The sequence below is a fragment of the Podarcis cretensis genome (genome assembly GCF_951804945.1).
Source record: "Podarcis cretensis genome assembly, chromosome: 3".
Taxonomy (NCBI): Eukaryota; Metazoa; Chordata; class Lepidosauria; order Squamata; family Lacertidae; genus Podarcis; species Podarcis cretensis.
Genome location: NC_137172.1, coordinates 49,884,121 through 49,897,036, shown reverse-complemented (window position 1 = coordinate 49,897,036; position 12,916 = coordinate 49,884,121). Strand labels below are relative to the sequence as shown.

Below are 12,916 nucleotides of genomic sequence, written 5' to 3'. Positions count from 1 at the left end.
GTGAAAAAGTGTTCTTGTTTTATGGCGTTGCCATTTTATTTTCACCAATCCATCACCATGCCCTAAAAAGGCCTCTTAGAAAAAAGAGAGAAAGATGCTATCTTCATCTAAAGAGAGACGAGACCTTCTTATAAATGGGCTACTTCAGTTGAAGTATATCCAAACATAGGTTGCATATACATCAGGCACATTACTTTCCCCAAAGAATTCTGGGAGCTGTAGTTTGTCGACAGTATTGAGAATTGTGCCTCTAAGAACTACAGTTCCCAAGATTCTTTGGGAGAGGAATGGTGTGTAGGCAACTATAAAGTCATTTTATAAGAATCCTTATGGATTTCTGTATTGGCTCCATTATAGGCAAATGGCAGGAGTTTGGATGAAGATTTTTTCAAAACAGCCAAAGAACCCATTTCGTGCAATTTAAATGAAATTTGTAGGCTTGAATGTGTGTTTCTAAAGTATTTCCCCGAAGCAATTTTTTTTGTAATCAAAATACCCTCAGCCTCTTAGTGAAAGAGCAAGAATATAAGCAATTGAAAGCAGCCCTTTGAAATAGTTAACAGCGTGCCCAGTACACTCACGCTTGAAAGCAAATGCTAAGTCTGCACAAATTAGGGAGCAAATAGAAGAAAGGTGTTTGAGTCATCCTTTATATTGAGCGAAAAGCAAGTGTAGTTTGGGTCCAGTGTAGCAGGTGCTAATTGCTGCAACTCTTCATTCATTTTAAATAAAATAGTGGGGCATAGACACGTTGAGATTTTGTTCCCTCCATCTCACTCACATTAAAACTAGAAAGTGGTAGCGGGGGGAATCAAACTTACAGTAGGGAGTGTGTGTGTGTGTGTGTGTGTGTGTGAGCACACAGAACTTAACATTGAGCAACAACTGCATGGAAGTAGTTCAACCCTTTGGATGAATTTGTTATTTAATAGCAGCTCTATCTCATCTCCCCAGAAGATCTTGCTGCTCACAACACCAACCAGTATACAACATTCCTGTTTATTTCACACATGATTTTTTCAGTTGACCATGAAAGCATCCTTAGTCAGACACCACATAGGAAGATCCTGGTTTTAGACAAACTTTTGGGGAATGGCTGACTTCACTGGGCTGCAATTCTAGAGCTCTTCCATGACCTATTTACACATGGAGCTTGTTGAAAGGTGACTGAAGAACATTTTGTACCAAGAGAGGAAAACTGTCATGAGAGGACGTGTCATGTCAGGATACTGCAGTTTAGAAGAAAAGCTCATAAATTATGTTTGATGGGGGAATTGATTCCTTTTACTTCTCCAAGTCACAGCACAAAGTTAAGGTACTGTGCTGGGCACTGAAATCAGGAACCGTTTAGTCTTAATCTTCTCCCATATTTATTTATATAAAAAAAATCCATTTAAAAAAAATCAAAGCAGTTTACCAGTTAAAATGAATACAAAAATGTAAACCATATCACCAGCCGACTGTTTTGGAAAATACTTTTCTCAGTTGTCAGCATAAGCCTGGCTGCCAAGAAAAGTCTTTGGCAAACGTTTGGAAGTTAGTACAGAAGGTGCTTGTGGAATCCCTGTTGGAGAAGCATTCCACAGGAGAGGGTCAATAACACGGAAGGCTTGGTTTTGTGTTGATGTCAAATGAGCGTCACCAACAATCCCTAAATCCTGTACGAAATGTCCAAGGCCAATCACATGAAAACAGTTGGCACTGAACAGTGTTTTTGCATTGACGCTTTGCAGGCAACACAAAATGTGCTTTCTCAGGTGCAGAATTCAATGGACTGCTCTTCAGCAGCAGTGCCGATGCACCAGTGTGCGCTATGAGAAAATCTAGCAAAATCAAACATCATTTTTCTCAGTCTCTGCCATGCCAGTTTAAGCTGCCTGTTGGTCCAAAAAGCATTAGGCGCCTGGGATTGTCAAACAAATACCGTCCCTTCTGGTGGCTATGTTGCTGTGGCAGAATAAAGTCCTCTCTCCCATTTCGCCAGCTTATAGAGAAATCAGCAAGATTCATTTCTATATATTTTTTTACCAACCAACAAACTCCCTATTCCACTGCCATTGATTCCCAGATTTCTTAAGTGTAAGACATAGAAAGACAGAACATTCTTCTGTCTTGTGTCTAGATTCTGCAGTTTTTAGGGCACAGACCCTTTGCCTTATCTCAGAAACGTTTTCATGACCGCTGGATTCCCTCCCCTCCCCCCTTTTTTTTGTTCTTTCTAGGTATTTCATCTCTCATAAACCAAACAAGACCTGGCAACAAGTGTTCTGGTTTGCCATCAGCATTGCCATAAACAACGCCTACATCCTATACAAAATGTCCGACGCCTACCACGTGAAAAAGTACAGCCGGGTGCAGTTCGGCGAGAGACTTGTCAAAGAGCTACTGGGATTGGAGGATATTTCACCTTGCCATTGATGCACCATTCCCCGTGGCTTAGGTCAGGAGCGGGGAAGAGGAGGAGGAAGAAGACGACAACTCTGGAACGCCAAAGTGAGGACCTTGCAATCACAGCAACCATGCTGCTCCCCCATGTGACAAAGTGACCAGGGAAGCCATGAACGTGGTGGTGGTGGTAGGCTTTGATGAAGGCCCCACCAGTATCCCCAAGGCCCTAAAGAGTGTCATGGGCACTTAATCAGAAGCAAATTTAAGTTAGCAGCTGTTTCTTAATACTATTTGTTAAACAGGGTGTTAATTGTCACATGAGGCCCCTTTCCCTGTCCTCTCCCAAACTGAAGTGGCTCAATTGTTCAGACAGGGCATTACTGTAAAGCATATTCAGTTTTTTTAAAATGTGTGATCCACATACAGTGTAGACACAAGCGGTGTCCTGTGGTTGCAGATGCTCAGCGCCTGGCGAGGGGTCACGGAGAGGTCGCTAAAAAGAGATACTGGAAAATGTATAAATCTATTTTGTAAGCCTATGGCTAGGCAACGGCAGCGGGGACTTAGATTACTGACGAAGATTTTATTTTCTTGCAATGCTTTTGGATTGTAGGAGGGAATATAATTTAGGAGGGGGAAGAAAAAAATTTTTAAAAAAATATAAAGGAATAGCCAGAAATCGGTGGCTTTGCCTATCAAAGCTAATGTCATTTCACCTTAAAGTGAGTGTGAGCTTTGAGGCTAACTTCAGTGATTCCACAACGCGAGAGATTTAATTTAATTTTAAACACAGTATATTCTTTTCCCAGCATCAAAGCACACTAATACAAAAGATAATCTAACTTTTCGTTAACTTTTAGTATCTGCAAACATACACAGGATCCCACAGCACAAGCAACAATGAAAAAAGCAGAACCAGAGGCTTCCCACTGCTCTCTCTTTGCAGATGCATATCCCATATCTGAATTTTCCATGAAAATACTGCTGACAGCACATAATGCACTATTGCGCGAGAGCATCTTTGGATTTGGATCATAATGTAATGCACTACCCCTCCACCCCACCCTCCTGGTCAAGACTGTTTTAACATACCTTTTAGTTAATATTTGCACAAGCCTGGCAGGAAATAATAGTTCAATATGTTTTGTTGTGTGCTCAGGGTGTTGTTCTGCAAGACTTCTTTGAAGTGGAGACTTCCCATAATAGTTACACATTTGCAGAAATTACACATCTGTAAAAACCATGTACCGAGGTTTTGAAATCAACCACAATCCAAGCAAGGGACCTATAGCTCTCACAAGGACAACATGACAAATAGGTGGTTTGTGAGTAGGGAGGCTACTTGGAAGTTTATGGTACTAGTGGCCAAGAGTTGCAAGAGGACACGATAAAAGGCTTTCATTAAAGTAGGGATGGCCAACCTGTTGGTCTCTGCTTCCATCAGCCCCAGTGGTGATGGGAGCTGTAGTACCACAAATACCTGGAGGGCCATAGGTTCCCCATTGCTTGCATAGAGCATGAGCTCAGTATAAACACCTTCCATCAGCAGAGTGGCAAGATCTCCTCTGGGAAAGTATATTCATGGGCTTTCCGAGGAGGGCCTGAATTCTTCTACACTCACTGGCACTAGTGGTTTTTAAGGGCTAACATTCCTGAGAGATGGGGAGGGGTAGCTTGTTTTACCCAGAACTCATCCTCTCCTAAAGGCCATACCATAGAGCAAGGAAATCTGGCTGCATTACAACTCCTTAAGGAAAACAGTGGTACTATTATATGGAGAACGTTCCACCCACCCATTCTTTACATAGTCAGGGATGTAGCCTGACAGGATGCTGTTCCTGCAGCCTCTCAGCCCAGTGAGATTACTAGAGAGTATATACACACACATGAATTTCCCTGTAGAAAATAGTAATGCAGAAAGGCTCTCCTTGCTGTTTTTCTCAATTACATGTAAGTAAATGAGGCTCAACTCAGCGGTGTCTGATTCTAGGGTCAATTCCTGCCTCTGCCCTCTCCCCCCCCCCGAGTCCTATAGTGCACCAATATGAAAGGTGAGTGAAGCGAATAAGGCTTCATGGCAGACTCCCTACTTATTCTGAAGGTTTCTGTATGAAACAATCTTCCAAATATGTTGCACCCAACCAGTAATGCTTCTCTCTTACATAGACACAAGTTAAATTCCCACTGGAATTAAGGACTCCACAGAGTTCAGTGTGGGTCATAGGATCAAGATATACTTAACAGAAATCTATAGCAACAGCCAGTCAGATGTTTTAACAAAATTATTTTCTTGTATTAAAATTTCCACCAGGTCTTAGTTTGGCCTCAGGGATTGGCTCCTGATAATTTTTTTCCTTGTAGTTAACAGTGGTTATTAGATTTTACAGCTTTGGAGTGAGAAAAAACAAAATGGCAGCCGGATGTTGTTTGGTAATGAGCTTCAGTTCCCACCTAGACACTCTACTCATTGGCATGTGATGGTTTCCTAAATGCATTTCAAAAATATATTATTACACTCACCCAACTATTCTAAGTTGTGAAAAGGTCCAGTGGTATAGCGCTTGGATTCCTTTAGGAGGAGGTCAGTCACTGGAGGCTGTTTTCTAATGTTTACATTCATTTACAAATATACATCTTGAGCTTAAACACTCCAAGAGCGTGCCAAAGCCCACTGCTCTGGTGTCAGGTCTTGGGAGATAAACAACATCCTGGGAAGCTTACAGAGCCCTAACTCAGCTCTTTGCATCTGGGTGTCCTCAGCCTGTTCTATGCATGCTTACCTGAGAGTAAGCCCCAACGAGAGGAATTCAATTCATTTTGCGTTCACCTTTAAACTACCTAATTTGCACTTTTTTTGAACGATATGTGAACTGAAAAACAGTAATCCTCCAAGATTCACACTTTGAATTTTGCAGGGCGGTTGTGTCAAGTGATGTGTACAGAAAAGCATATTCTAGGGTAAAATGGGCATAAGAATGCATATATTCATGAAAATAGCATACACAAATGCTTTTTATCAGGGGAAACTGCTTTGCAAAAAAAAAATGTGTATATTAGTTAAAACTGCATACAAAAATGTGTTCAATCAAAGAAATTCATACTAAAATGCTGACAAATTTTTATTAGGTTTTTTTTAAAAAAATCACAGGTTGCAGGAATATGTAGAACTGAATTTAAGATTTAAATTTAAGAACTGGAACTGATTTGTCCATTCTTAGTCCCCGGGAACCCAATGAGACTTATTTCTGAGTGATATACATAGGATTGCCCTGTAAGGTACTAATAATCTAACTGCACAAAAATGTTGTGGCCAACTCAGATTCTAGTCAGCCTTTGGGATGAAGCCAGAATTTAATTCCTCCTCTCCCTCTTTCCCCAATTCATCAGACAAAAGTGCTAGGGAGTTATCTGAAAAGGGCTGTGTTTACCACCCTCGTTTGACTACTCTCAAACAATTTGACCAGGACATAGATTTAAATTCCTCCCACTGGAATCAACAGAATTTGAAAGTGTTCAGTTTCTGACTAGATCACGAGGGCATCACTATGGTGTGCTTGAGTTTCTGCAAGATACTGCATAAAGTATGGAAGTCTTGCAAGCCAACATCTGTAATGCTGGTGAGTTGGGGAAAGCAAGTTGATTCCTATACAGTTTCAGCTTATCCTTTGCCAACATGACAAATATGAACCTGCCCTTCCCAGCTGACCAGCATTTTATATGTTGGACTGTAAAACTTCCTTCTTGTTTAGGATTTCAACCTATGCATAGGTCCCACTGAACGCACTGGGATTTACTTCTGGGGAAGCATACACAAGCATTTGGCTATTATTTCCTCTGGATAAAATAGTAACTATGTTGATCTGCTATATTAGTAACCACGTAAGCAGTCAGCAGGGATCTTCGCCAGTCTCATGTCTGGGAGCTGTTCAACAAAGAGGGGCAGAAGCGAATGAAACATTCTTGTCACATGCTGAATGCCACAAACGTCAAGTTGACCAAAGAGATGGAAGAGTGAAAAGGCTGCCTGTTTGAGGTAACTGGTTTTCCCTCTGCTAATGTCTGTCACTCAGCACTAGAAGGAGACATGGAAGCAACCGTCTGCATGTGTAACTGATAACAGGGACACATCTGGACGTAGCTTTCCATACATTTTGATGCTTATTCGGAACCCATTCATAGGTGCAACCCCTCCCCACCAATTGATGCATGTACACAACATCCTACTCAGGCCTAGAGTTGGATCGGGGCCTTTGGGCATTGTTGCAGCTCAGCCATTCAACATGGGAAAAAAGTTGTCATGGCAATGCAATATATAAACCACACACCATGCACAATAAATTATCCTCCGAGTATCGTGTCGCCATGCTCTGTTAAGATGTTCCTTTGACTATTGTTTATTATTATGGAATGGAACATCTTCCTGCTCACTAAAGCAAGGGCAAAATGAGTGTTCTTCGGGAACTTTTTTGAAAACTCTGAATGCTTAGTAGGACACTGACTCCTGACTGCCCCCCTTTCCCATTTATATGTTTGACAATTAAATGGTGGGGGGTTAAAACATAAACCTGATGGGCTCTACTTTTTGCTCTTCCTAGCCATCCCTTCCAGGCACTACTTTTGTTCGGTTTAAAAAAACCCACAGAAATCCTTGTTCCTACATGCAGTTCTCTTGTGCCATTTAATAATTGATTTGGGGATCTCACGATTTTTCGTTCTTGTACATTTATGAGGATATAGCTCCCTAAAGTTTAGCAAGAGGGCAGCAACTCAAAAAGAAGCCACTTTAGAACTTTTAATTGATGCTTCCCTACAGAAGGCTTTGTTCTGCTAACAGGTGCTTAGCAGAATCTCATCTGACCTGGCAGTTAATGAGACCTCTCCTAGCTTCTTCCTGTGCTTCCTCCAGGTATGGACTGCCAGTTCTGGTGCTCATTTCAGCAGTGATTCAGGATGAGGCCGCATCGTTTCAGCATTCTGTACTTTGATGACGCCTCCCAGTCACAGAGTTCAAGAAAGTGCTTTTTTAAAATAAATAAATAAATGCACTAATGAACTACTCACTGCAACACATGGAAACGCAAGAGCCTTTTTTTGCCCTATAAAATGTGGAATAGAGAAAAGAAGTTAAGATTAAGAACTGCATTTTTTAAAAAATTACATTTCCTGGGTTGGCCACTCACAAATCCACCCTTGAATATTGGAGTGGCTCTATCTAGTGTATATGATGGCCAAGTGTCCACAATTGAGCTTACAGCTTGTTAGTAGTAGTTTCCATCAATTCTCTTATGAGATCTGGCGGCATTTCTGATGTTTACGACCACTCCTTTTTGCATCAGAAGTTACATTCCATGTCTAAGATCCTAGTGAATCTTAGGACACCATTTTTGACATTCTAGCACTACTTCTTTACTGCCTTCTGCTACCAATATATGAGCTGGAGGTGTCTCTGAGCATTGCATCTCTAACATGAAAGCCTAATAAGATGAAAGGGTTGAGCCTGTTGAGCAGCTGGCTGCCTATTCTCTGCAGTAATTCATATTTACTTCTCATGAGCTTCCAAAGCTGTGTGAGATCTCCATGCACTAGAAAGTTATGGTTCTGAATACTATGTTCAGAATAGACAAAATGCTTTGTGTTCTTTTGGTTGGTAGTGTTTTGGCTGGTAGTCTTTTCAGTGTTGCCCACTGCAATGGGACAAAATGTAGGCTTTCCAAATAGAAAACTAGCAGAAAGGAAAATGGAAGGTGGCCAGGCTAAGCAATCGTTGCCTGCAGGAGCTACCAAGGGCCACAGCCTAATGAAATGATTGGAAATGAGGACATTAATAAAACTCTGCAGAAATGTTCTTATAGGTGAGGTTCCAATAGGGATGGGGTAAAAGTCAGTTCAGTTTACAATTTAATGCATGCCTACCATAATTCACACTCATTGAAATAATACATGACTAAAATGAAGCTATCCTTTAAAATTCACACTTCTCCAAATTTTGTGATGTTGTGGTCCAACCAGGAAACAAACAAAAAATCCAAAATACACACATTAGTGGAAATAGCGTATAAAAATGCACAATAGTGAAAACAACATTAAAAATGCCTTACGGATGGGGAAATCATGTTGCAAAAATGTGTGTCTTGGACAAGATTGCATATAAATATACATTAGGAGATGTGCACACTGTGGGCTCATCTCATTTTTGTGGCAATATATATATAATGAAACTGATGCAGACATGCGCTGAACTGAATTCAAGACTAGAAATATAAGAAAAAGAGATAAAAGCAATACTGACCGACTTGCCCCTTCCTAGATTCCAACCTCCAGAGGAAGATCTGTAGCCAACAGCTCTGCAGCTAAACCTGCTCAATAAATAGATACCTTTCAAAGTTAAACAGTGAGCTCTAATATTGATGCTCAGCAGTGCTTTTCTTCTAGAAAAAAAGGTGTCGGTACTCACCATGAAGTTGTTACAGTGCTTTTCTTTTAGAAAAAAGAGGTGCAGGTATCGCATACCGTTGAGTACCCCTGGGGAAAAAAAGCACTGCTGCTCAGTGAGGTTCATAACAGAAATATTAGAAGTAACACCTTATCATTGCATTGTAACAAACTTAGTATGTATAGATTTGAAAGAGCTCCTTAGTCTTCCTTCCATTGTGTCTTCTCATACTCTCTGTGAAAGAGCCTTCTCAGATATAAAGCAAAATAACACCCTGTAATAATTACAGGTAGGTAGCCGTGTTGGTCTGCCATAGTCGAAACAAAATAAAAAAATTCCTTTGAGTAGCACCTTAGAGACCAACTAAGTTTGTTACTGGTATGAGCTTTTGTGTGCATACACACTTCTTCAGATACACTAAGTGTGCATGCACATGAAAGCTCATACCAATAACAAACTTAGTTGGTCTCTAAGGTGCTACATGAATGATTTTTTTTTATTTTGTTTCCTGTAATAAGTTTAAGAGACAAGAGCAGAGGGGAAAGGGGGAGTTGTGATCCACTGTTCGAAGAGAGTAGCAAAGCCAGCAATATCCCAGATATTAATGTAGGCTTTACTGTGGATTTTGAAAGATGTGGCAGACCTTCCTAAGGCTTACAGCGCAATCCTATGACACATTGACTCAGAAGAAAACTTCACGGATCACAGCCTCACACAGTGTCTTCCCCAACTTTTCCAGATTTGGATCTTGGGATGAACCTCAAAAGTGTTGATGAGCTGGTACCATATGATGTTGCAACAGACCCTTTTCTTTTGGCCACAAGGCTAATAATCCATAGCCACACTGCAGTTCACTGCCTTTAGAAAACAAATTCAACCTAACTAGGATATATGAGCTTACCGGAGAATTTGCGATGGGTCTTGAGCATTAAAATCCACCACAGCGGCCCTTGTACAAATACCCTGAGGCAACGGCAGCTTTCTCCAAGTAAGAAAGCAACACTCGTCCTCTGCACTTATTACATGCATAAGTCTGCCTTTGAAGTTAAGTTTACTTAGATTTTTAAACTAAACAGTCAATTCCTATGCACCCAAACCCGCAGATTTCAAGCAGTTCAATTTTCTGTTATTAAATGCTATTTCTTTTCAAAACAATATCTGTACGAAGATTCCTCGTTAACGTGTGTGTCACGAGCCTTGATTTTTAAAAGCATCATTGGTCCTTAAAAGCCATTTTCGACTTACACTCCCGTAAGTGCTTAGACAAGCTCAACCCCTCATGTTACACCCGTGCAAGTATGAAAATGCAAATCATTTTCGAGCGTTGAACTTTGGCCATTTAGTTATGTAGGCATTTGTGTAAATTTCATCCAAATCAAGACAGGGTATATTGATGGCAATCACTGTGACAGGGCAACCTATTGTGGCAAAGATATCAGAGGTATCCCATCAGCCACCATGCTTTTTACTGCATGCTGCATTTTTCTTTTCGGTAAATTCTATTGGGACGTGGGTGGCGCTGTGGTCTAAACCACTGAGCCTAGGGCTTGCCCATCAGAAGGTCAGCGGTTCGAATCCCCGCGGCGGGGTGAGCTCCCGTTGCTCGGTCCCAGTTCCTGCCAACCTAGCAGTTCGAAAACACGTCAAAGTGTAAGTAGAAGGGAAGGTAAACAGCATTTCCATGTGCTGCTCTGGTTTGCCAGAAGCGGCTTAGTCATGCTGGCCATATGACCCGGAAGCTGTACGATGGCTCCCATGGCCAGTAAAGCGAGATGAGTGCCACAACCCCAGAGTCATCCACAACTGGACCTAATGGTCAGGGGTCCCTTTACCTTTTTATTGTGCTTAATGGGATCTTGGTAGGCTTTTTAAACTGCACATGGCATCAACAGCTCTCTGGAGCCCTGTTCAAGTATACCTACATATCACTATGAAGTAGAACTGTATTAGATGTGGTGTGTATAAAATGTCACTCCCTTCAACTATTCACCTGTTTCCGGAAAGAGCTATTTGCCATCATGTGTGTAATAATTTAAACAGGAGACCAGCCCTGTTTCTTGATAACCTGTTTCTGTTGTACTGGGGCAGGATGTTTACTAGATGACAAGAGCTATCTAGGCGCAGATGATGGCAAAATCCTTCTGAGCAGAAGACAAGACGGGAACAGCACAAATTGGGTAGCAGCACGGGGTGCTTTTATCCCAAGCAAGGAAGGGACAATGCTGCAGCTAAGTTTGAGGCAGCACTCAGAGGGGGCTCCAGAGGGCCTAAATGCTAGTGAGCCTGCCTTCCGCACCTCTGATCAGAACTTTTGGTGCCATTTATGGGGAACCCCAAAGGACAGAGCGTTGGGAAGTGTGGCTGGAGCATCTATTTGGCATGTGGGAGATTCTAAATTCAGTCGCTGGCAGCTCCAGTAAGGGCTGGGCTGGGAGTGACTCCTGCCTTAAACCCTGGAAAGTCAGTGTAGACCGTACTGAGCAAAATGGACCAAATGAACGGTCTGACTCAGTATAAGGCAGCTCCCCATGTTCCCAGTTTTGTAGCAATGCTTTACAAATTCATCTGTATCAAGGTGTACAATTAGCAGAGACGCCACACTTCACCGCAAGCATGGGACGCTGCTGCTCATGCAATTGGTACAGGGAAGATGTTGGACATTCAACTCAAAATTGTTCCCACTATACACTTTATGGCTTGTTTTGTTTCCTGGGCTCTGATTCTGTAGCCACTTTGTAATCTGACCTGGAGAGAGGTTTATTTACAAAATCTGGAGAGCAAAAGTGAAACTGACCAAAAAAAATATTATTATTTTTTTGGCCAAACTAAACCAACTTAGCAGTTATTATATGATGGCTGATATAAGTGGCTTGGCCTGTGGGAGGAGGTAGTCTAAGAGGAACCAGAAGTGCTGAGAAATCTGAAAGGAAGAGTTGGGTTTTAGTGGCTTCCTTCACCAATTTCAATTGTTCTGGTTTAGGAATGTCTCAGTTTCTGGTTATTCAGTCCTCTTTTCCCCATAAAAAACACAAACAAACCCTACAAGCGGTTTTTGATACAACCAGCCTTTGCAATTTCCCCTTTGGTGCACTAGAAAGTTATGGCTGAGATAGCACCAGTCAAGGCACTAAAAAAAGATATTGGGATTTGTTGTCACTTAAACAGGCAAAGGCAACACAGAGGAGATTGTGTTCTGGAAGGAAGCCCTATGAGCTACAATTTTTTTTTTTTTTTAAAAAAAACCTTTTAGTTCTTTCCACCTTTGCAACTTACATTCCATCAAATGAAATGACTGTACAGAACACTATTGTAGTGCTGTTGTTGTGAAAAGTGCATTCAGCTACCCTTGTATTATCAGGCTATGTTCACAACACGACAATGATAGCAGTTCAGTTGCAAGCTTCCATTTTCTTCCCAAAAAATGTTCTGTTAAACAATGTCAATTATAGATTTAAATGTGCGGTGCTGTTTTGTTTACCATTTGGTTTGAAACTTTTAAGATCAATTTTATACATATATCTATCTATCTGTATTTGTTCAGGAAATGCATGTGTGGGGATCCTAACAGAATGTTCCCATCAGTATTCCTGGCTCCTTGGTTCACGTGAGGACCTAAATTTTGTGACTATGGTTTTTGTTCTACACAAAGGCACGCTTGCAATAAAATTTTTACAAGTTTTCTACACCATAAGCTAAATTCTGAGTTCCAAAATGTGAAGTGTGGTAACAAAACAGCTGAATGGATTTATAGTATCACTCTGATATCTTGTCATGTGATTTTCCCCTTCCCAATGCAAAGTTTGTTTACAATCAACAACTTTGAAATACAGTCAAATATAGATTATATCTTCTCCTGTCTCATTTTTGCTGGAGGGAAGGGTGGAGGACATGATTAAACATCTGAAGCAGGGATGGGAAACCTCTGGTCCTCCAGATGTTATGGGACTCCAATTCCCAGCATCCCTGACCATTGGCTATGCCGAATGGGGCTGATAGGAGTTGTAGTCTATAAACATCTGGAAAGCCACAGGTTCCCCATGCCCAATCTAAAGAATCCCCTCAGCCACGAAGAACCAACCTGTTCAAAGCTCAAAT

At 41.3% G+C, this 12,916-nt stretch overlaps 1 protein-coding gene across 1 annotated transcript in view; it reads left to right on the top strand.

The window, feature by feature from the left end:
• Positions 1 to 12,665, top strand: part of PGBD5 (piggyBac transposable element derived 5) — an 84,765-nt gene extending 72,100 nt beyond the window's left edge. The window contains exon 7 of the mRNA XM_079971355.1: positions 2,223 to 12,665. Coding sequence (XP_079827481.1) covers positions 2,223 to 2,418 — 196 coding nt within the window. The 3' untranslated portion in view covers positions 2,419 to 12,665. The remainder of the gene's footprint in view (positions 1 to 2,222) is intronic.
• The last annotated feature ends 251 nt before the right edge of the window (positions 12,666 to 12,916 follow it).